Here is a 25,396-nt window from a genome sequence, read left to right as displayed (position 1 = left end):
TGCAAGCTGTGCAAATGAATGCTAATTAAATCTTGCTCCATCACGTTGATTCCTATTCTCCGCCTCCTATTTGCCGTCTCCTTTCCTCTGGGGTGTCCTTTGCTGATATTGTAAACATCTTAGAAGAGTTTCTTCGTTTTTAACCTCTTCCCACAAAATGATCTCATTAATGTCAGCCTCGCTATCATTTCTATTTGCCTTGACTAATTCGTTTTTCTTTCTCTTTGTCCGTTTAATTGAACCTTTAAAAAAACATAATTAGCATTTAAATCTCTTTCCTACAGTCTTTTGCCCTCCCCTACATGGTTTTCTCTCCCGTCTCTTACTCCAGCAGACTCTACATGCCTCAGTCACTACGGCAACCAATGCTTTTTTTTCCCTTCTTTCCCCCACTCTTGCTTTCTGTATCTCCCGCCTTTCCCTCTGTCTCCCTCTCTCATTCCCTCCTTTCACTGCCAGAGGTAAGCCTGATAACTGATATGTGTCGGGGAGCCGGTGTGCGTGTTTGTGTCTTCGTGACATTTCTTTGGCATTTAGGCAGCAGTCGCTGATAAGAAGTTGCGTCTCTCGGCTCAAAAGTGCAGCACTAAGTACGGGGGTCCGTGCGTGATGCTTCTAATGATGATTAATTTTTCCGAGCTCAGGTGTGTGGCACTGTAATGACCATAAATCAGAGTGTGTTTACTTCTGGATGCTTTTGCACACAGACGTGGATTCTGCACAAGCCTGTGATGCGCGCTTGAGTGTTTGGGTGTGTGTTTGTGTGCTCCTCTTTTTGAAGAAGTGACAGCGTTGGCTTAGTGCTGGCATGTGTGTTTACATGGTTATTATCTGACAAAGTGGATTAAGAAAAAGAAATCAGGACACTCCCCCTTCCTCTCCTTCTCCCTTGCCCTCCTGTCTTATCTTGCGTAGATGATCGGAGAAGAAGAGTCTCAGTGAACAGAGCAAAGCGATGGAGAGATGGTAAGATAAGCATGGGATGTAGATGCATAAAATGTCATTCTGAGTGATGGCTGGCACCATAATCAATGTTTGAGTGGCTGAGGTCTTGCAGGTTGCCTGTGGGTGACAAGTTTTCTCTCTATCCCTCCATCACCTCCTCTTCTTTTACCTCCAAATTTTCTTCCAGCTCCATCTCTCCTGTCACACGACTCACTGCCCTCATCTCTCTCCTCCTGGTTGCTCTGGTGACACAGCCCTCCACCTGTAACCGTGACGACAGTGAGGTTGAGGAGCAGGTGGACACTCTGTCAGTCCAGCTGTCCGTGACAGCCCAGGTCACTACCACCCTGCCGTGGGCGGTGGTGTGGGGTCCCACTCAGCCTCTGGAGGATGAAACAAACCACTTCCTCCCCAGCCAGGAAACCGACTACCTTCACCTGCATGGGAGCCAGCAGGAGGTCAGCACCGCCACACCTGAGGACTGGATTTACCCTGATTTAGGCATGCAGCCCCAAGAGAAGGCACCACTGGAGTCTAGGGACCACGAGGAAGTGGAGAATGGAGGGACAGAGGCGGAGGAGACAGAGCCTGAGGAAGGTGGGCACCAGGAGATGCGCATGAAGGATTTCTGAATAAAGGTGGCTTGAGTGGACAACCACGTGAGTGCATCAGAGGTCCTCCAAGGAATTAGCTGTCACCAGGGTGAAAGCTGTCGCCCCGCTGAGTGCAGCTGGCTGAGTCCCAAGCGGGGAGGTGCCTCAAACCCAACACTCACAAAGAGGAATTGGCTCTTGTCAAAACTACAAAAAAGAGGAGATGTCTCTGGATTGCTGTTTCAGTTGGAGACGTACTCATTCAATTTTAAGTCTGGAGAGACTTTACTGATTTTTTTGGTTGTTTTTACTCTTCAATGCGCCACAGATGAGTAACTTGATGTGTGTGTGTTACAGTGGACCCTCAGTTCTACGTCACCGTGACCATCTCATCGCTACTCATCCTGACAGCTGTTGTTGTAACAGCCAAACTCTGGTAGGACTCTGAATTCTTCTCCAAAATGTTCTGTGTCTATTCTAATACATTATATGTGAAGTGGTCTTTGCTGAATATTGATGAAGGATTTGTCCTGAGTGAGGCGGATGCTGGTCAGAAAACATATTGATCAAAGAAAACAGCTCAGGGGCTTTTGCCAAATGTTAAAAAGCATTTAGGTATGAAAATGCCTTTGTTTGTGTGTTGATTTTTTTTGTACTTTAATTCAGTTTTTTAAGATTTTCAGAAAAAACTATTTTCATTGGTGGAGTTGCCTGGTTTTCCAAAGTAGAGATAAGGACTACATCAAAGAGTTAGAAGATGAATAAAACATATTGGTGCAACTATAAACTTGTTTTTTTGTGAATTTATCTAGTTAATAATGGATAATTGCTCCTTAAAATCAAAACTGATGTAAATCCATCATTTCTGACCTAGTTATTAAGTCAGTAGAGAGAGCTGAAAGAAGGAGAGCCACTGGAACTATAGTGGGATTAGGTTATAAAAAAAAAAGAGAATAAAAATAATTGAGCTACCTGAAAAACAACACAAATTCTGTTTGGGGGTATATGGTGTAAATCAAACTTGTGTTGTTTGTATGTCTGCCATTAACGATTATGTAATGGATCTGTGTTGTACCCCGACACCCTACTGAAAGCTGAGTAATTGCTTACTAATGAGTTTATTAACAACACTTGTGCTCCTGAAAGTCACAGTTGGCACAGATGTGTCATTTAGAGCCATTAGCGTAGCAATGATTAAACGTGTGCTGTAGCCATTAGGATGGAAGGGGCTGGCAGCTCGGATGGGCTGCTGTAAGAGCCCGAGCATTAGCATGGCTTCGCTAGAACGAGTGTGCTTTAACAGCCCGGCTGCCATTAAACCACTTAAAGCATGTAAACAAGCATGGGGAAGGCAGAATAGATGTGTGACGTTTGGATGCCAGGAAGGAAGTACTCTCACATACAAACAGCCATTAGCTGGATCTCATACGTGTGTTGAAGTGAAGTGCTTATTTTATGCTGATCAAACCAGTAACAGACACTTTATTTGACCCCAGGGGTCATCTTCAATACCAGCAAGTCTTCCATTTTCATTCCATTGGCTGATAACTTATTTTTTTATGTGCCATCCTTGGGTTTTCCTCCCTTTTCTTTCTTTTTTTGTCTGAGATAACCATGTTTTCTCTTACTCTAACACGGCCCGCCTTTGTACAGGCAGCTCTCCGCTTATCTTTCACACCGGTGAACAACATCAGTCCGACTGCAGATTTGCTGATAATTCGGCTTCTTGCCGTGAGCAACTACGCGCCAGGCCCTCCTTTGTCCTTATTCCTGAATCTTGGCCTCTGCTGACGTTTCAACGACTTGCTTTCACCGACCCTCTGCTGTGCCTCAGAGTAGAAACCCATGCTGCAAGGTGTGTCTGAAGTGTATTAAAGCAGGAGAATTACTGGGATTGTGACTGGGGGACATGGCAGCAGATCCCTCTCCGTAGACTGGCTTGTGCTTCAGTGTCATAAATGTGTAAATAACACCATGTGTCAGATGGAGAAAAATGCCGTCGTCTGAATGGGAGGAGGGGGCTGTTGCAGATGGACTGAAATGATAGCCTATGGTGGAAATTGGCCACCGTCCAGTTCATTATGTTTATAGAAGAGCAGCATATGTGCTCAGTGACTTTCCCAGCTCTGAATGATCCGTGCAAGTAATGTTATAAAGGGTGATGTTGTGTGTGAGTCGGTGAGGGATGGAGCCAGTGTTACAGGAGGGGAAGATGAGGGTGTAGGATGGATTTTATTGAGCTTCTTGGACCTCAAAATGTCTCCAAGACCCAGAACCAGTAAAGCTTCTCCGTCTTTAAAATAATTCCCTCTCCTTCTTGGAATTAAAAGCGTCTCTGCTCATTTCTTGTCACTCCCTTTCCACTTCACCCCTTCTGTGCCTTTATCCCTCACCCCATTTCTCACCTTTCCTCACCTTTTCTGACTGTATTTCACTGTGCGCTCTAACTATTCTCTTTCACATAAGGAAGGTAATTTGTCCTGTGATGTTAAATGGCTCGGCAGTTCCTTCAGCTCTCTCATTTTGATTCTCCATCCTCCCTGCTTCCCCCTCTTCCACCATTCCTGATCTCTGTATGCTTGAACTTATTGCTTTCTAATCTTCTTGGACTCCAACTTTTTTCCTTTTTATCTGTCTTTTATGCAAACCTTTTGTCGCCCGATTTCCCCTCCACCGGGGTCTTTGTTTTGCTTTTCCACTCTCCACCTTCAACTTTCCTTTTCCCACAACTAATCTCCTCATTTCTCTCCATCCATCTTACGATCCTTCTCTCCCAGTTACGATCGCAGCTGTTCCCAGCATCCGCCCCCGCTTTCCCGTGGCGTGGCCCCTCCTCTCTCCCTCGCGCTCCCTCGATCCCTAGCTCCAGAGGACAGAAGGCAGACGCTGCACAGCACCTCCTCCTCCCTCACCGACAGAGAGAGGTAATGAGTCGCCTCAGCTGCTCGGCACAGCCTCAGAGTTTGTGTGTCTTAAGTCCACGAGTGTGCATGTGTGAGTCCCTGCACCTCTGGATTCAGCATTGTTGCTTTTTGTGCGAGTGTTTGTGAGTGCTCTGCATACACTGTAAGGATGCGTGTGGAGCATAATTGGGCAGCGGTGATGTTCTCTGTGGAGTATTTGGGTCTGGATTGTTGGCACTTCTAAAAGATGCATTGCTTTTTAAGACTCCCTCTGCAGATGAGTCATTGTGAGTCTATGAAAAGGCGCCTGACCACTGTGCATGAAATGATGCTTTTATTCCAGGGCATTTAAAGTTAATCTCAATCAGGATAATTATAGAGCTGCACTCCACTGCTCCACATTACATCCTCCACCCATCAAGCTTTTCCTTCATCTCTTTTTTCCCCTTCTATCCCCTGTGATACAGCTTTGCGTCTACACCCCTGCACCAGCTTCAGGCTTCTCTGCTCCACTTCTTCCCTTGTCCCACGATCACTTTTCCTAAGCTATTCAAACCTTTTCTACTTTATTGTCTCTCTCATTCCTTCTCTTTGCGTTTCTTCCTGTATCAGGATCCCAGTTGTGAACCTGTGAAGCGACTGCTTTTCCGAGCACATAACACTTCTACTGGGCCCGAGGAGGAACGTCAATAACACCAGAGGGTGTGCCTGCAGCTCCTCTTTAGTTTTTTCCTCTCAAACTGTGAAAGAATTTCAGGGATCCCGAGCGTCCAGCCATCGGAAAAAAAACAAAAACAAAAACTTTGCGGCTTCCCTGACATCTGAAAAATCCAAAACTTGTCTCTCTGCTGCTCACCTTTGAGACCCTTCCTCCCACAGGAGTAAATTTCTTTCAAATTCATCACTGTGACCCCCTTTCTAGTTGTCCTCCCTCTGTAAGGCCTCCAGCACCGCCGTTAGGTCTGTGCTGCGACCTGCCATGACTAATTTACAAAAAAGTAGTTAAACAGCCATGTAAAATCCCATTACCCCCGAGATGCCACACCTGTGCTTCCACAAGTAGCAAGATAGTAGCTCAGTAATAACACTACTTCAGTATTTTCTTTTTTTTTTATGAAAAAAAAAAATCCACATTTCAAACAAACACTTCAGGAGGCTGGCATTTGGCTTGTAAATGGTTAAAAAGCCACTTTAGGCGTCCCTGAGTACCAAACCCTGTATTTTCAAAAAGCTGTTTGGCACGGCTGCAGCCAGCACACAATGTGTTTAACATGTCACGCTCCAAAAAACGCTGTTTATTCCCGCTTTGGGCGCCTGAAATGCAAATGGTGTGGCTCCTTTCCCCTGCAGATGTACAGGAGTCCGCTTTGTTTCCGCTTTGTCTCATGATTTGTTCTCTTAATTATGTGGTTGGCATTCGCCCCCCTTTGTCAAACCTTCTCTAAGAATGCCTTGTTCCTGCCGGACCGCTTAGAGGTGTGTTAAACGTGGAGCCCTTCTAGCAGTGGAGATAAAATATTCAGAGCATGGATGTCTAAAGCAACCTCTCTCTGCTCAAAATCAATTTCTCCCTTAGGTGTGGATGGTACGTAACAAAAGACAGATTAATGTTGTCATGGAAATGAGAATCACTAGAAAACCCACATGTGATCAAGGCACTGATGTTGCAACATGTTTTTTTTTTTTTTTTATAAAAACCACAGGTTTGTGTCTAAATCTGGGAAAAAGAATCACCATCATTTTCTTTGGTCTTAAGGCACTAAAGGAAAAAAATACATCAAGAAGCAGCATGTCTGTACAGCCAATGAATCTGCTGCATGCACAAGAAAACCCAGAAGACTTGCTTCAAATTGATTATTTATAAAAATGTTTTTTTTTTCCTGCCAGTAAATGTGTTACAGAGCCTTTCAAACCAAATAACAGCTTGTTTTTGGCAACTTTGAAGACGTGAACCCCCTTCAGTTTCACACATTTCCTCTGGAGATTTGCTGGTGGTATCATGGTAGCCCGTGCAATTCCTTTAGATATCCCGTCTTGTGACTTATAGTAGCATTTTAGTAGAAATGTGGTCTTTCTGTGCCATGGAACTTCAATAAAAGACTCAACATTGGCATTTTAGCTCTGCGTCTGTGTGTTTATTCCAGAAAATGCTAAACAAATCCCCTTGGGAGCATTGCGATCCACAATGCTCTATGTGGAGGATAAAACCTCCTGTGTGAGCTTTTGCACAGATACCCATGTATCCTAATCTTTTTCCCCCTGAAGTGAACATCTATTCTACTGCCTCGCATTGATTTGGAACCACAGACTTGGCAATAAAAACTCCTTCATGTGCCAATCATGTGTTTATAACCAAGAAGTAGCAGGCGAAAAAAAAGGGGGCCAAGAATAATGCAGCGGCTCGGGTCTGGAGCTTTTCCTTATCTCATCACCTCATATGGATTCGTCCTTCTTTAGAAAGATTAACAGGATGCTAAGAAAGGATTTCCTCTGTGCATAGTTTCTCAAACAAGTGTCAATAAAATCAAGGGAGGCAGGAGAAGAGAAATGCCATCGGTGTGTTTTGAGATTCCCCACAGTTGGCTGTGTGGCTAATGTTTCCTTCTCCTCTGGGCATTTTGCTGATCAATCAGAGTAATTGATTGGCTGGGTTCCACTTGGAAGTTTTAATGGCTGTAGCGGGCACATACCAGCAGATGTTGCAGCAATCTGTTATCAGGACGGACAACAACTAAATCAGAAGTAAACTCAGGAATGCAGAGTCACCGGTCACATCACGGCTGCTTTAACTACTTCCTTTTTCTCCAACCATCACCTCCAGGAGAGTACAGGTGTTAGAAATCACGACTCAACGCTTGTGCGGAAAAAAAAAAAAAGAGAAAAAAAAGGAAGAGGAAGTCAAGCGAGCGGACGGAAATTAACAGAATTATTTATGAAGGTGAGGAGGCCTGGTGTTGGAGAAAGGGCGGAACTGAGAAAGACAGGGCTAAATGAAACCGTCTCCTTGCTGGTCTCCATCATGGCTGGTCAGCCATAATTGTCCCTATTACTGTCAGGCAGAATGAAGAGGGGTGAGTTTAGGAGGAACAGGATTAAAGAAGTGAGAGATGGAGGAGTATGATAAATCAGGAGGAAAAGATAACGAAAGTGGAGGCTAGATCAGAAATTAAAGCTTGGGGCAAAACATCTGAAGCATGAATGCCCTTGTTGTGTGGCTGTGTAAGTGTGTCTAGCCAGACTGATGGTGCAGATGGGGAGTTCTATAATACAATCATCTCTTTGGGGACATGCCCTAATTAATAACTTGACCTGCTCAGGGGTAGCCCCCCTTCTGTGAGTTAACATTTAGAAGTGCACCCTCCAGAGATGCACTTTGAAGTGTGTTTCATAAAAGAAGTGACAGTGACATTAATAAGCCAGTTCAAATAAGTACAGAGCTTCCTTTAATTTTTTTTTTGACAAGTTAAATTCCGATTTTATACAAGCCTCAAGTCAGCAGAGAGAAAAAAATGCAAAGCAGCATTTAATTCATCTAAACAACAAAAAAAGAAAGGAAGAGAAACATTCTCTTCCAGCACTCTGATCTTCCTTATAGTCAAAGTGAACTCCGTCTTCATGTGTTACAAGTGTGCTGTGTATTTACACTGAGAGTCTGCTTGTCAGGCTTTTGACAACTGCAGCGTCAAAGCTGTTAAATCGATAAGTCCGATGCTTTTCTGAATCCGTGGAGGCGGCTGGAAATTCCAGTGATGTACTGCATGTGAAGAAAGGTTTTCTTGAGAAAGGAGTCGCATTTGTTCGGAGCATCTGAGTGTCCGTCAATCAGTGAGTGTCCGTCGTCCTGTCCCGGTTTTTGTCCTCAGTTAGACTTGGACCAGATCTTCCCGCTGCCGCGCAGTCTGGGTGGGACAAAGCCAGCAGAAACACTGAATTGATGCGAGATGCTTGACTTCTTTCTTTAATAGAAGTTGATTTTTATGAGCTTGTAATCATCAATAAACAACTGATGCAACCTGGATGCAAACAAGGAAAACAGTTTTTTTCCCCACTGGAACTGATCTGAGTGGATTTTCTATTTCCGCAAATTAATAAGAAGTTTGGCAAATAAACAAATTCTAATTCTGTCTGCGGCACCATCATTCTCTCCTTTCAAATTTGCTGGTTTTAATTTGAGGATTGAGGTTAAGCTATCATTAATTTGGAGTTTAAAACACTGAGTGGATTTTCCTCTGAATGGAGCGCGGTGTTGAATGATGGAAATTACAGGGCTCGGTGCTTCTTAACAGCGTGACAGGCAGCCAGAAAATAATCACTGCTTTCTGTTCAGCAGGAGCAACATAAACAGACACGTGAAACATCTCGGCTGATTGCTGGAGGGAAACTGCTTCTTTTGGGGGAAGCAGGCAATGCAGGCCGCTCATATATCCAGTGACATTTTACAGTTCAGGATGGATGTGAAATTAGCCATCAGAAAGGGACGGAAAGGCATATTTACCAAGGAGGGTCGTAATGCTGCTGTAAAACACTTGATATGCATCTGATAATGAAACTGCTTCATGCAGACACACACTCTCTAAAGAAAGACAAGCCACTTAAATTAGCAACCCTCTTTTTTTGGTGTTTATTGAGGAAATGAAGACACAGCAGTTTCTATGGAATTTACTTTAGGAGGAGCGCTGAAATAACGGCGTTATCACAGTGTGTGAAAATGTCTTTTAAATGTCACACTTTTAATAGTTCAGTGTAAAATATTCCTATTCATTATGTTATTTCTATAGAATCCAACAAAAAGCTGCACTAAAAGATAAAAAAAGCCTCTATGTGCAAATGACAGTTTTTACTTTTTTTAGTTTTCAAACTGAAAAAGAAGCCACAATTGGGAAAATATCATCTCTAAATATACATTTAATGTCCATGTATGTATTCCTAGCTTTCAGGGGACAATAATTTCAAAACAATCTGTGCGAGGTGATGAGATAGGACTTACCCTTTAACTTTTGAACTTTTCTTGCCTGGTTGCCTTGGTTCCTGGGAGGAGGCGGGGTCTCTGGGTTCTGCAGGTTGATCAGCATCCTGATTGGAAGCAGCACCAGCTGGGGCGGGGCCGGACGAGGGAGAGGCGGCACTGGCCTTTAACGTTTTCTGTAGGTTTGAGACCTAGTGGAAAAAAAAATGAAGGTTTTGTTAATCATTACATTATTCACTTTCTAAAACATAAATAACACAGTTCTGGTTGCTAAAGTCTACTCAACTTTAGTTAACTGGCTTCTCCATTCAGCTTTCCATTTAAAAACCTAAAATAAGGCTGTAACTCTGAACATTTTTACTAAGCAGTTTTAAAGTCATCTGATGCTGCTGTTTAAAAAAATGTGGGTTGTTCCCTGCAAGTTCAAGGCAAAAATCTGTAGCTATTACACTAAGAACTGATTTATTTTCTAGCATTTCATGATGAACTGAGCTCTTGACATCTCATGAAGCTAGTTTCTTTTTTTAAACTCATTAATAGCATCTTATGGACATTTTTAAATAGCTAAAAATGAGCTTTTGCGAGTGTTTCTCTGACAGCTCCTACAAGAGGCAGCTGTTGCATCTGTGACATGAGGGGAATGTGTGAAAGAGGAAATTCGGCAGTCAAGAAAATGAATGTTATCAGAAAATAATGACTGCCAAGGCACAAGATGATTTATTTATTTCAGGAAATCAAAGACACCCACTCAGCCATTTAAAAGTCTGTCAGTATGCACTGCAGTATTTTTTGTGTTGTTTTGATCAACCCATCATTACTTTAGTACCTGAGATATGAGGAAGTCATTCTGCAATAGAATATTCACAATATGGACATCAGCGCTTTAGAATGATCTAGGAACCAAATGTGTCCATTTCTAAAAACTGTATCTCTTAAAGATAAACCTATAGAAGTGGCTAGCATGCAGGCATCTCCAACCCGGCTCCTCATGAGCTACTGCCCAGCTTGTTTTGCCAATAACCCCGCCTCAGTAATTCCCGATTAGCTGGACTGAGTGAGCCTAGTTTCTGATTGACTAAACACATCTGATCAAGGTGACCAGTAATTACTGAAGCAGGGTTAGCTGCAAAACAAGTAGTAGGGCAGTAGCTCACAAGGAACAGGGGTTGGAGACCACTGCATGTGATGCAAAATGATTGATTTTTTACAACAGCTAGCTCATAAAACTGAGGAGAAAGCTCTTGGTGTGCCTCTGCTAAAGGCAGAGGAAATGTCATTAAAATAGATAGAAAGGTACTGAAAATCAAGCAATAAAGATCCAATGTTGTTTTTTTCATTGCTGAACTGAATATTTGAAAGAGAAAAAAAAGAAAAAAACAAGATGAAAGCCAAAGAATCTTGAGAATGATTTGGTCGTATTAACACGTTGAGCGAAAGTGAACCAATTAGTAAAGGTGACAATAGGTGTTTGCTAACATGGTTTACAAAGTAAAGGATTCTCAGGGGTTTAGAAAGAAAAAAAGGTAAAGCTGGACATTTTGTTAAGACGCTTAAGGTCCTTTCCTAAAGGGAGCATATGTTGTTTAGAGTTTCATCACTTCTGTCCATATTTGTTTGCTCAAAATGATGCTGTTAAACAGCAATGACATAGCATTGCCAGATTTTCATTTGATTTTATTTACTGTTACTTTTGTGAGTTTGAACCGTTTTAAAAGAAAAAGAAAACACACAAACACTGCAAAACATTTCACTTTGACTTTGTGGGTTTGTCTTTTATTCACAGAGGAGCAACAGCAATTCTTTCCATGTTTGCAATATTTAGATTGTGGTACAAATGAGACGTTTGTTCTCTGTTACCGTAAACGTTTTCCTGTTTAAAAAGTGTAAAATATGTTTCTATAACGGATACGTTAAGCAAGACTAAAACAATGAGGTGAGAAACAGACATACAGTCAGGACCATAAATATTTGGACAGAGACACATTCTTTCTATTCATTCTAATTTAGTTTCTGTACATTACCACAGTGAATTTTAAATAAAACAACTCAGATGCCACTGAAGTGCAGACTTTCAGCTTTTATTCCATGGGTTGAACAAAAAGATTGCATAAAAATGGTCATTACTAATATTTGGTTGAAAAGCCTTTGTTGGCAGTGACAGCCTGAAGTCTTGAACTCATAGACATCACCAGATGCTGGGTTTTCTCCTTCTGAATGCTCTGCCAAGCCTTTACTGCAGCGGCTTTCAGTTGCTGTTTGTTTGTGTGACTTTCTGTCTGAAGTTTAGTCTTCAAAAAGTGAAATGCTGCTCAATTGGGTTAAGATCAGGTGACTGACTTGGCCATTTAAGAATATTCCACTTCTTTGCTTGTCCATCTGTATTATGAAACTCCGCCCAATCAGTTTGGCTGCATTCACCTGGATCTGCGCAGACAGTATGTCTCTGAACACCTCAGAATTCATTGGGCTGCTTCTGTCCTGTGTCACGTCATCAATAAACACTAGTGTCCCAGTGCCACTAGCAGCCATGCACGCCCAGACCATCACACTGCTTCCACAGTGTTTTACTGATGATGTAGTGTGCTTTGGATCATGAGCTTCTCCACGCCTTCTCCATACTTTTCTCTTGCCATCATTCTGGTAGAGGTTGATTTTGGTTTCATCTGTCCATCTGTCTGTTTCATTTTTCCAGAACAGTACTGGCTTTTTTAGATGCTTTTTAGCAAAGTGCAATCTAGCCTTCCTATTCTTGAGGCTTCTGAGTGTCTTGCATCTTGCAGTGTACCCTCTGTATCTACTTTCATGCAGTCTTCTTTTGATGGTAGACTTGGATATTGATGCGCCTACCCCCTGGAGAGTGTTGTTCACTTGGTTGGCTGTTGTGAACGGGTTCCTCCTCACCATAGAAATGATTCTACCATCATCCACCACTGTAGTCTTCTGTGGACGTCCAGGTCTTTTTGCGTTGCTGAGTTCACCAGTGCATTCTTTCTTTCTCAGGATGTACCACACTGTTGATTTTGCCACTCCTAAAACTGTAACAATTTCTCGCAATTTCTCTGAGTTGTTTTATTTAAAACTCACTGTGGTAATGTACAGAAACAAAATTAGAAAGAATGTGTCTCTATCCAAATATTTATGGTCCTGACTGTATATCCTTACTGGCCACTTTATTAGGCACAACTGTCCAACTGCTTGTCAACCCTAATTTCTAATCAGCCAATCACATTGCAGCAACTCAATGCATTTAGGCACTTAGACATGGTCAAGACGATCTGCTGCAGTTCAAACCCAGCATCAGAATGGGGAAAAAAGGTGATTGAAGTGACTTTGAACAGAATGTTGGTTGGTTCCAAACGGGCAGCTCTGACTATTTCAGAAACTGCTGACCTACTGGGATTTTCACCCACAACCGTCCAAAAACGAGAAAATATCCAGTGAGCAGCAGTTCTGTGGGTGGAAATGCCTTGTTGATGTCAGAGGTCATAGGAGAATGACCAGACTGGTTCCAGCTGATAGAAAAGCAACAGTATCTCAAATAACCACTGGTTACACCCGAGGTCTGAAGAAGAGCATCTCTGAACGCACAACATCTCCAACCATGAGGCAGATGAGCTACAGCAGCAGAAGACCACACCGGGTACCACTCCTGTCAGCTAAGAACAGGAAACTGAGGCCAAAATTCACACAGGCTCACTAAAACTGGAAAACAGAAGATTGGAAAAACATTGCCTGGTGCGTCTCCTATTCTGCTGCAACATTCGGATGGTAGGGTCAGAATTTGGCATCAACAACATGAAAGCATAGATCCATCCTGCCTTGTATAAACAGTTCAGGCCGCTGGTGGCGTAATGGCACACTTTAAGGCTGCTCAGTACCAGCCGAGCATGGTTCCAACACCACAGTCTACCTGAGTATTGTTGCTGACCAAGTCCATACCATTATGACCACAGTGTACCATCTTCCAATGGCTGCTTCCAGCAGGATCAACCGCCAAAGCTGGATTCATCTCAGACTGGTTTCTTGAACCTGACAATGAGTTCACTGGACTCAAACAATCCCCAGTCACAGGACTTTAATCCAATAGATCACCTTTGGGATAAAACCTTGTGACTGGAGATTATTTGAGAAGAGTGAATATATTGTTCAATCTGAATACTCATCCTAATAATAGAACAGTTTTTCATCTGTTTAGCTGCCTGTGTATATTGTTTCAACCAGTAGGAAAATAATGACAAAATAAAAAAAACTGCTGAAAAAAATGACATTTAAATTGAGCTAGGACCATGAAGTGAAAAACAAAAAATCCAAAATAAAAAGTCTTTTTTTTAGATTATCAGCCAATCAAACCATTTTACAAGGTGCACCTGGAAACAAATAAATCAATAGATAAATTACAAAAAGATAATGTTAGTGCAATACAGAACTATACTAAAGCCAGTCTGAACAGAGGGGACGATTAAAAGAAGCAGATGGGAAAGAGAAAAAAATGAAGTATGCAATCAAAAGGAATTCAAAATACCAAAGGGAGCCAGGAGCAAAGTAACAGAAGCTGAAGAGAAAAAAAACATGTACAGAAGTATCTGGAGGAAAAAACAAAACCGTCGCCTGAAGAGATGAAGACTAACCTCTGTTTCCACCTGGACTTTGACCTTCAGCTGACTCTCTCTGTATTGGTTTGCCCTGGAGACCTGCTCCTCAATACCACAAAGCACTGCCTCACACCCTGTACACCTAAGAGAGGAAAGTCATGGGGCGTGGAGATCGACGGCGAGTTAGAAAAATGAAAACTGACAGATGAATCTGAGAGGTTTGCACGAACACATGGAGAGAATACTGACCACTCCTGCAGCGTGTTGATTATGTTTGGCAGCTCATTGGGGCCCAAATCACGGCCCACGCTGCAGTCTACTTCCACTTGCTGGTTCCGCTGGTCCAGTTTACCCTGGATGATGTCACAGTAAACGGCCTCAATCAGCAGGTCTTCCAGTTCCCGCACATTCTTTAGCTCCAGCTGCTGCAGGAGCAGCGAGTATGGCAAACACTGAGGGGAAAAGCAGATAAGAACCGGCTTCCATCAACACACCCATTGTTTTTGGCTAATTATTTATTTTGGGAATACTTTACGTAGGCAGACAAAAAATCCTGACTAATTTTAAGGAATAAAAAAAAAAGGGGTGAAAATGCTGCAGTCAAAATGCTCATTTGTCTAAATGTCACTGCCAGACGAACATGAGGAAGGCAGAATGTAACAATTTATCACTGTGCAATTAAGAAAGTTCAGGGCCAAAGCAAGAAAAGCAGTGACATATTAAGGAGAAAAACAGGGTGCAGGAGTGAAAAGGTTCGTGTTAATGGAGTGAGAGGAAGCTAAAAGTGAAGGATAGTTTCTGAGGATTATAACCCAGTGATTTAGGAGCAGAAGAGCAGAAGGGATTTGGGAGTAGGGCTGTGTGAATCCTTACTTAGGTGGTGATCCAATTTGATACACGAATCGTTCATTCATTTATTCATTTTATTCATTTCTAGAGCACCTTCCACCACCATCCAAGGAGACCCAAAGTGTTGTAGACAAGGTCAAACCAATAAATGATATAATGATAAAACATAGAAAGGATAACAATAATTAAACAAGAGTTAAAAAAGATAATAAAGGGTCAGCTAGGCAGATACTAAGGAATGGTAGTTGAGGAACAGTTTGGCTTTAAAACTCTCCAAGAAGGCTAGCCGGTGGTGGATTATTTCAGAGTTTAGGAGCCAGCACAGCAAATGCGGGGTCACCCTGAAACTTGCATGTGGTTCTTGGAACCAGTAGCACATACTGGTCCAGAGAGTGTAAGGACTTTAGGGGGGAATATTTGAAAATAAATATAGAAAGATAAGAGGTAAGACAAGAATTTTAATAAAAATCAAATGTTTGACTGGCAGCCAATTCAATGAAACCAGGATCGGGGTTATGTTGTACTTTTTTAGCACCACAGATAAATCTAGCCACTGCATTTTGAACCAGCTGCAGCCTTACCACCAAAGCTTTAGGCAAGCCAGCATAGAAGGAGCTGCAATAAATAAGCCTGGACAACACAAAAAAAAGCCCAACTATTTTAAGGTTTGACTTTAATAGAAATGACTCAAGATAAACAATTCACAGATTCTTACCATTTCATATATTATGTTTGAATGGTTGCTGTATGTATGTCCTATTAATTAATGTATTCAAATTGGAAATGATATGTATTTAATAACCATCATTCATACCTTTATTTGGATCATGCCTATAATGCATAAATGTTATTGTAGCTTTGTATCATTTCACAAAAAATCTTGAAAATGTTCTACACAGTTTTTCTTATCTTCAAAGTCTAGCTGACACGAGTTCTAGTAGATAGACAACAAAATAAGAAAGAATACTAGATAACACTCACAGTCCTTTAATCTGAACTGACTTCAGAGTTTCCAACAGACATGCTTTACAAACTGACTATTTTTATTTTTAGTGGAAATAATAATAATAAAAAAATAAAAACTCCCACAATTTATATAAAAATTTTGCAGACGGATTCTGGTACGACTTCTCCATAGTCACATGACATCCCATAATTAATCAGGAGATTTTTTAAATTAAATATTCGTTATATTCTTTTACTGAAATTGTCGACTCTATTTAAAACAAAATCGATATTTTAACGCTTATTTCAGTTAACTGAAGTTCATCTACAGAACACACGTGATAGTTTTACCATGAAAATGAGAAACTTCACTGAAACTTTACTTTAAAAGAATTATTTACTTTAAATTAAACCGGCACATTTGGTCTTTTTAGTTTAAATCCAACATTATTCAAATCCAACATTATTCTGCATATTCTACCGTATTTAAAAAGATCGTAAATTAGTGTTCTTGAACGTCACGAATATTTATACCAATTTTTTTTTTGGAACAAATAGCGAATATACAAGTACTCTGGTACTTGTTACAGCCCTAATGGAGAGAAGTATTACTTCCATATAAGGAAGTTATAAGACATGTCCATTTTTCTTAAAATATTCTCTTCTGTTATTGGCTTTTCTCTCTAATTTACCTGACCGGAATATAAAAAGTGACTTACCAAACAGAGGCAGTTTTTGGCAATCTTTTAAAGAAATTGATTTTCAGACAGAATAAAACCGAAGGGCAATATTTAAAAGAAGAGCTGTCCATATTTCATTAATATTGGTGACTGCTTTATGAAGCCTGCAGCTGTGTGGCCACTGCAGAAAGTTTGCTGTCTATTCTGGCCAGGCATTAGAAGAAATCAATACCAAACCGCAGCTCATCTGAACTTCTATGTAAAACTGCAAAAAGGAAATAATGAATATGTACCTTGAGGTTGGAAGCCAAGCTAATAATGGAGAGATGCCGCAGTTTGTTTCTTTGAGCTGGAGTCAATTCTGGAAGAGAGGCTGCTCTCTCTAAAGCAAAAGACAAATAAATAAAAATGAATAAATGAGACACGATGACAGAACACATACGAGGACAGTATTTAGTCTTACTTTGCTGAGGGCTAAACAGTCAAGTATAATTGAGAGGCTGGTTATTACTCTGAAAGGCACTTATACACAATGCTCTGCTGGTTGGTGTTAAGTTGTTTATGGAGTCAGACAACAGAGTTGGAGGAAAGTTGGGAGTAGGTTTGTCTCCAGTGACTGTGTCTGCTGCAGTCCTCCCCCCCGGTGACAGGACTCAGACCCCCTCGAGACAGCAGCTCTGACAGCTCCTCTAAGAGCTCCACTACACAGCCCTATGAAAGTAAATGTGCTTCCTGACAGCGTGACTCGAAAGGGAAGGAAACAAAACGCTGCCTTACATTATTTTTCCGAGCTGCTGGTTGATAACGGCATAAACTGAAGCATAATTAAAACTTTCATTCTTGTTGAAGCTTCCTGATGCATTACACAGAGGGCAAATGGAGTCAGGAAAAAATTAGTTTACTGTCCATCTGTGCCGGAGCTGCTTTGGCATCGAAAACTATCAGATAAATACAACACTTGAGGGAAACTTGCTAATTATGAAAGTGATCCATTAATTTTATCTAGTAATGAACTGTCTACGGAGTCTCAAGTGAGAGTCTTCAAAGATTTGGTGTTAAAGTGTGCATGTTGCTGAAAGAAATACAGCTTAATAAAAGAGTTCCAGCCCATCACTTATTTACATAGTGCTGTCACTGCAATACCTTTGTAGTCGCAGTAAGTTCCATAGGCAAAGAGGTTGAGGAGCTGGTACACTGGTGCATGCGGGCCGTTTTCCAGCTGTGGTTGGAGGAAACACAAAAGGTGATCTTTTACTCATTGAAATTCCTTTTTTCTTAGGAAGGCCACATCAACTCTGACTTTCTACTAGATCTGAACACATCTAAGGGATTTTTCTCTATTTGCTTAATTTCCCTCCAAGGAGCAATTAAATATGTTTAAAATTAATTTAGCTGATTAGTCTTAGGAGGATTGCATTAATATGCTGCATTTCAATGAGTCTCTACTGTTTTTTTAGTCCTGCATTGCTTGTAAAGACTAACTTTATTATTCAAGGAGTTTTCAAAACCATTCCACTTTATTTTTCTCAATTGTTACTTTTTTCACAAACTCACCTGAGGAGGCACACATTACAAAATTCCACTCTTTAAATTTAGACGATTAAGACAAAAATGTGAAGTGGGCTTAGCTGGAGGTTAAGTACTTTCTCTAACTGCTTCACTGATTAGTTGTAGAGACAAAAAGAAAACTGGAATTTTAAGAAAAAACAAAGCATTAAATAGAAAATGAGAAAATTTGATATTAACTGTTGGATTTTTTAATTTGGAACGGAAAGACTAAATGTTTTGGAAATCATCATGAGGGATGATTGGGGAGGGAAAACAAATTGTGTTAGAATGTAAATATTAAAACAGAAAATCAAAGCTATAGTTTTCAATTAAAAAGCCTTCTAATGTTGTTTTAGGGAACAAGTTTGGGGAAAAAAATGAAATTAATTACAGTGAATATTAACCAGAGTCTGAGAATTACATGCATCCAATAATGATGCACTCCGTGAAGCAGAATTGTAGCAGATTAGTTTGATCAGACAGCAGAAACATAGGTGCTTTCTCTGCCCTGTATGCCACAAACACATGGCTGTAAATGGAATTCCGATTTTCCTCAGGTGTTCAATTTTCTGCAACGATGCTTCACTTCCATACAACCAACAAGAAACCACGTTTCAAGCATCTGGTAAATAAAGAAAGATGTGATTTGACTGTTAGTTTTATAAAAACCTCATATTTTTCGGTACATGAACCCTCTGGAACAGGGTTTGATTCGTTCTTTGTGGGGCTTTAGGGGAAACTGGTATGTATGTGCAGCATTTTGTTTTGATGTTGAATTTTGATAAATAAATCTCATTTTATCCTGCCCAGAATGATGTTTTTAGGAACTACTTCTACAACAATGACAAAGTGTTTTATGACTTTAGTAACTGAAACACAAATGTATTTTCCAATGACATATCCAATATGACCCATGTGTTTGTGGGTAATTTAGAAACAGCTTTGATCAAATGTCATCCAAACCTTTAATGAACAAATTGAGACCTTTTCACATTCCTCATCCTACAAGGCATCCAGGAGTTAAAGGACACAAATAAATCAGAGTATCTTTACCTCTCTGACATTTGGCAGCTCCAGGATGTCAGAGAAAACATACAGGCCGGGGGTCTCCAGCAGAGAGCTGACAGCCTGGGCCAGAGCTGAGCCTGACAGAGAAAGGAGCTGCTCCACCTCCATCTGATGCCAGGAGACACAAACATAGCAGAGAGAGCACATCAGATAACAAGTAGTGGAGCAGGACTCTAAAAAACTCTAATATCACATTTATTAGCCAAACACTGTTTAATTACGGTTTTCCATTTTACAAGAAAATAATGAAAAGACATGCGTTACTGAATAAATGAATAACTTTCACAGTAGTTTGTTAATGGTGTGACTTTAGAGCATTCGTGCAATGCTGCTTTCAAGTTCACCCCTGGAAACAGATTTTTACATTTTAATTCATTTGGTTATGTATCCCCAAAAAAACCTGATGACTTTTCACCAGTACACTGAAACTCACACTACCTGAAAAATCACTTGTAGTGGGAGTGTAGCCGCACACGGCAGCACCCCCCCGGGCAATAAGTGAAGTGAATGAAGAAGCACTGCATGCATATTTATTAACAGTTCCTGTGAATGCACGTTGGGCTGAATAATTATTCAAGCAATCCAACAAACCGGCCTCATAATTTTGTAGATAATTACGATTTAAATGAAATACATCTGAGAGTAATAACATTAAATAAAAACAATATTTTACAGACTGTCACAAACACAAGAGATATCCAGAAAATATTTATTAAAAAAGCAGCCCCAATAAATACCAGTTTGATCCTTTTTCTATTTCTAAGTTGCCATAACTGACAACTATACCAGTGTTAAAAACAGAGTCTTTCACAGACTTTGATGTGATACTTTAGGATCTTAAATCCCAGCAGACACATCCTGGGACACAAGGGAAGTATTACAAATGCAGGATAAAATTATTGCAGTTGCATCAGACTAGCTTCATTACCCAAGGCTACTTCCTAAAATGAATGCGTCTGGGAATCTGGGGAACACAGATAGTAATTGTCTACTTGGCTTTTATTGCTCTCAGCACATGCTGATAGGATGCATTTATTTTGACACGAAAATTCGGAAGCATTCAGATGCACAAATGAAGATCTTTCACATGCTATCCCACTGGACCACCATCAAAGAGGGCCAAAGAGCGCACTTCCAAACATGCTGAACAGATGAGGATACATGTGCTGGGACCAATCAAATTAACCTACTGCGTGTCTCAGAAGCATCGCTTCTTATAATTCATGGTATTTTTCAAAGTCAGACCAAGCTCTGAATCTAAAGCTTTATTCAATTCATCTTCAGACTTCCTGACTTCTGAAAGAGGGAAAACCCAGGTGTACCTTTCAAAGTAGAATCTCTCTAAAACAATTTGAGAAAAAACATTTACCGTAATTTCCGGACTACAAGCCGCTACTTTTTTCCTGCGCTTACAGCCCTGCGGCTTATTCAGTGACGCGGCTAATTTATGGATTTAATTAGCGGCCGCCATGTACGTACTTTCGAACTCAGTGAATAGTTTGAGTTCTTTAACTAACACCAAGCACAAGGCATTTATATTCAACAAACCTCTAAGCAGCCAAACAGCATGGACTTGACTTCAGGTCTTAGACACTTCAGTCATGGTTCAACAAAATGAAACACGCATGCCCGGCCGCATCCCAGAATCCTTTGGTGCCATTACACCCAACGTGCACGTGATCGCCGCTACATTATGATGAAGCTTTCAAGTTAAAAGCAATCGTTAAAAGCAGCGTAAAAAAGTCCACCATCACCAACGGGTTTGGAAAAGCCGGTTTGCTGCGTGACGGAGAGAACAGCGCATGGAGTGAATTTACACTCCATTTACAGTTTCTAAGGAAACCGTAAAAGCGGAATTTTGCTTTGAAAAACTCACAGCCTCCGTGTGAGCTGGAGACATCTTCTCCTGCTGATTGAGCTGCGGGGCCGATGGCAGTCTGAAGGCTCCCACACGTAACAACGCACCCGCCCCTCATACACAAAACGTACAGTATTAAGTCCGATTGCTTTGCACAGAAACGATTTGCTTCATCCACCGGCGCAACGGGGACGAAGTGCTCCTCCTTGAAGCCGCCCTGGCCAGAGGTGTCGGAGTACATAGGAAGGGGAGACAAGGAGCGCGCAGGGCGGGAGCGGAGCGCAGAGGCGTCCGCGGAGCGCAGAGGCTTCTGAATTCTGACGCACGCGCCGCACTGAGGCGCGCGTATCACGCTGAGGCGCGCTTTTCAGTCGCCGCTGCTGTATTTTACCGGTGTGTTTTTTAACCAGCCCTGTTACTCCCACAACGCTGCCGCGATACAAGCGGAAGGAGAGCTGTACCCGTTCACCCCTCCATGCACTGCTGATACTTGCTCATTCTTAAACACGTACAACAGAATGGCGAGCCGGGCATTGGCCCCGCCTTTAGCCCCTAAGACTCATGGGAAATGTGGAATCGCGGATGTAAATTTCCTCATCATAACTGAGGGATGTAATGTTGATTATATGGTTACTGTTTGTAATTTTATGTATGATACCTAGATTGTCAATAAGTAAAAAAAAAATGAAATAAAAACACCATAACTGAGGAACTTGTGAACAGAATAGAGGTCCATGCTGTTTGACAGATGTCGATACACTCAAATACATGAGCCAGAGGCAAAGCTGGCACCACCCACAATGTGCTAATGAATTGCACTCACTCTGGAATACTGGCCGTGATCTGTCAGGATGACAATATGGTCTAACACATGCGCGGCTTGTACTCTGACGCGGCTTGTGTATGTATAAAACTAATTAAACACGTGAAAATGGGTGGGTGCGACTTGTAATCGGGTGCGCTTTGTAGTCCGGAATTTACGGTAAATGAAAAAAAAAAAACATTTACTGAACTGAACTGATTTCGAACTGCTGATAGATTCATAATTGAACAGCTTTTAATATGATTACTATAAAACTATAATTTGATACATTTTATAGTATTTTGAGTCAAACATTTTTTAATCAAAGATTATTTAAATAAATTTTTTACGATAAGTAATGATAAAAAAAGATCAAATCCCAACAAGCAACTTCATTACAGAGTCAAATAAATTTTCATTGAATTAAAAGAATTTGTAAAATAAATGTGTTTTATTTATTAATACATTTAAAGGAAAATAAGAACATAAATTTTTTTGTCAACTATCTGGCACTGAACATACCACTCCAAATTTCTTTGGTGGAAACTTCCAGTGCTCTTAATTTTATTATGGAGACGTTCCCTTCTCTCTTCATCTCTGAATCTTTTGAACCAAAAAAAAATTTATTCTTAAGAACACATCTCTGACTTTGAACACGACTGCATAGCAGTTCTAAAGAGTTTCTTTGACACTCAAAGCCAGATTCTAAATCAGAAGAATTTGAGCTCAGATGATGTGGTGCTGCCATGAAACCCAGAAAACTGAGTTCTAATTTGTCTGCTGCTTCTGTCTTTTAGCGCAAACAAACACTTACGTAGCCTTAGCTAAATATCTATACATGTTCTTTTCTTTTACTGGGATAAATCCGTCATTCTTAGGAGTTTGTAACTGGGTGACAGCATTACAAAAGCAAAAAGCTACAACAGAAAGCTAAAAATGGCATTCCATTTCCTGCTTTTAATAACAACAAGTATACTTTATATGAGGAGTGTAACAATTAGTCGATTATTTGATGAACCGATGAACCAGACTGATCCAAGGCAAGAACTGAATCAAATCAAATCAAATCAAAGTTAGTCAGAAATGGTTTAAAACTCTGAAAGGCAGAGTTATATCAAATGTCAAAAGTAAATCACAAAACAAATTTCTGAAAGTTAACAGAAGGGCAGCTCAAAGGACAACAGCTTCCATTGTAGCTTAATTGTAGTTGTAAGTCAATCTCAGTTCTAACTGTGAACAGAAAACTTTAAGCACAAAGGTCGACAGGAAAAGGGTATTGCTAAGACAGCATAACAAAGAGGTTTGCCCTGGCCAGGAAACTCTACACGCTGAACAATGAAGGAAGATGCTATAGAGCAAGGAATCGAAAATCTCAATCTTTGTTTTGTCACACAAAATCTTTGTATGCAAGCGTTGGAGATTTTTCCAAAAATTTTCTTATCTTTCCTATCTTTCTTAATATTGATATTTGGAATTCTAAACAAGTTTTTGAACAATTCCTTTTTTGATACTACTTTTTTTTTTTTAAGATTAATTATATTACTACAGATTTTATATTTTTTTATTTAAAATATCAACCCTTTTTACATGCTCATCTCTATAACAAAGAACCAGCAGGAAAGGAATAAAATGTTATTACCGTACCAATCACAGCAAGTAGTCTTAATGAAGTTTAGGTACTACTCCCCAGTTGGTGTACTGTATGTGAGAATTGCAGCAGACAAAGTGATTCCCTTAGTTATTGATATTAAAATGAGATAAAAAAAACCTCTTTCAATATTCAATAGTATCACGGCAATTCTGTCAGTGCTTGAAAAGCATCCAGCAGGATATGAAACCTGACAACACACTACCAAAAAGATGACTGAGTTAGAGTGTGACATCAACTGACAAACACGGAGGAGGAAATATAATGAAATTGGCTGGTATGCTAGATCTCGGATCAGTGACCTAAACAGAATGAGAGGCAGCCAAGACAAACACAGCTATTACATCGTTCTGCAGCATTGTGTATTTGCTTAAATGGTCAAAGGCTCATCCTACATCAAAATAAAGATCAAAACATAAGCTTTGCCAGAACAACCTGAGTACCGTAATAAAAAAAACAAGATGCCAAACTTAAAGTACAGGTTTAGATTTAACAGGACAGACGAGTAAACGCAAAGCTATCTATACAAGAACTTTCTGAAGAATTATTAAAAAGAGAATATAGAAGAAAAAGAAAGACTGCTGCTGTGCAACAGCATGGTGGCTAGTTTAAAAGAAAACATTTGTGGGTAATTTTGACAGATTAAACTGATTCCAGGATATCTTTTGTAGCCTCTGTTGCTTGTTTTATATAATTTCACTTCAAATTCAAATTCATTAAACTTCTTAAAACCATAGGTAAAAAATATGAAAACACACTACCACACTCTACAACTGAGCAACTATAGGAAAATGTATACCTGAGCAGAGTAAAATTAATTATTTTTTGGTTTATTTGAACGAAATCATAGGTGTTACTTTCTAAAAGAAAGTATTTACGATAAACGTACACCTTTGAATGTGCAAACGGACTATTGTTGCAAAGTGCAGTTTAAATAATAGTTAAATTTGAACAAAAACTGTTTTATTCCAATATTACATTATTCTTGGCAGAGTAGTATGACCGTTGTTGATCAATAAAGTTTGGAAAAACCTAACTCACTTCTCGTCATTTCACGTTATTTGTACAGATAAAAGAAAAAAAAACAAGTATGTAGGATTTTTTTTAAATAAGTATATCCTCAATTGTTTTGTTCATCAGAATGAAAATAGTTGATGACATTTTGCCTTCAAGCTGAATGTGTCATGCTAGCTCGAAAGCTAATAGCTTAGCATTGGGATGAGATCGCTGATGGCAAACGTTTAGGCCTCACGGCATTTAAAACCCTTCTAGAGTTTAATTCACTATGTAACATGACGTAAAATATTAAATGTGTAAAAACTGGCAGGCAAATCCTCAGTAAAATTAGAGAAATACAGCTCGTTATGCTCAAAATGTACCTTATTATGTTGGTTTCTAGCAGATAACCTCCTCCTCAACTGTTCAGTTCCGCTCAGCGCACGTACGACAACAAAGCAACGTCCTCACTGATTGGACAACATAATAAAGTGGGTGGGACAAACGAGCTTCTCCACCGATTTTTACCCCCTAGGACAAAAACAGCGGCCTCTAGCGGTGATTCCCTGTCACTGAGCTGATGTAAGACGTCAACCTGCCTTTAGTAAATGCTAGACACTGGTAAGACCTAAGCTCCATAAAAAGTCCTGTAGGCATTCACTTAATAATTAAAATAAAAGGCAATGACAGAGATATTTTAACAATACTGTTTTGCCACTTGACATAAAACATGAGAAAACATGGTTTAGTCTTGATTTTTGACACCCTCCTTAAGACTCAACACAGGCATGGCAGACAATAAAAAGGGATTTGCATTAAATGGTAGTGAAAAGGGGAATATCCTTTTCTTGCTCCTTGGTTTATATTGCTGAAATTTACACGGTCTACAAATTTAATTGCTTTTCTTATGTGTGTGCTTGTGCTTAACAATATTAAATTGTTTTGTTTGGAGCAGTGATTGTAAAATTCCAGTTACTTTTAGTTGTTTATAGTTAATTGCTTG

General features: G+C 40.3%; 2 protein-coding genes across 4 annotated transcripts; one reads left to right on the top strand and one right to left on the bottom strand.

The window, feature by feature from the left end:
• Window positions 1-107: 107 nt before the first annotated feature.
• Window positions 108-6,559, top strand: pianp (PILR alpha associated neural protein). Of its 3 annotated transcripts, XM_078933538.1 has the most exons (7): window positions 335-461; window positions 538-644; window positions 916-966; window positions 1,133-1,542; window positions 1,896-1,974; window positions 4,316-4,462; window positions 5,054-6,559. In XM_078933538.1, the coding sequence occupies exons 3-7, from the start codon at window positions 956-958 to the stop codon at window positions 5,073-5,075; spliced, it is 669 nt and encodes a 222-aa protein (XP_078789664.1). In that variant the 5' UTR covers window positions 335-461; window positions 538-644; window positions 916-955; the 3' UTR covers window positions 5,076-6,559. The 3 variants fall into 3 exon arrangements, with proteins under 3 accessions (XP_023820234.1, XP_078789664.1, XP_023820235.1); XM_023964466.2 differs by lacking the exon at window positions 538-644 and having other exon boundaries at window positions 108-461; XM_023964467.2 differs by lacking the exon at window positions 335-461 and having other exon boundaries at window positions 526-644.
• Window positions 6,560-7,867: 1,308 nt separating this feature from the next.
• Window positions 7,868-24,915, bottom strand: cops7a (COP9 constitutive photomorphogenic homolog subunit 7A). The gene is made up of 8 exons (XM_004077991.5): window positions 24,777-24,915; window positions 19,075-19,197; window positions 17,617-17,692; window positions 16,767-16,855; window positions 14,249-14,451; window positions 14,036-14,141; window positions 9,429-9,598; window positions 7,868-8,340 (listed from the first exon to the last, which is right to left on the bottom strand). The coding sequence occupies exons 2-8, from the start codon at window positions 19,195-19,197 to the stop codon at window positions 8,301-8,303; spliced, it is 807 nt and encodes a 268-aa protein (XP_004078039.1). The 5' UTR covers window positions 24,777-24,915; the 3' UTR covers window positions 7,868-8,300.
• Window positions 24,916-25,396: the final 481 nt, after the last annotated feature.

This window comes from Oryzias latipes, chromosome 16, assembly GCF_053564925.1.
Source record: "Oryzias latipes strain Hd-rR chromosome 16, Olatipes_Hd-rR_3.1".
NCBI lineage: Eukaryota > Metazoa > Chordata > Actinopteri > Beloniformes > Adrianichthyidae > Oryzias > Oryzias latipes.
Note: the sequence above shows the minus strand (reverse complement) of the source record. Positions and strands in the feature narration are given on the sequence as shown.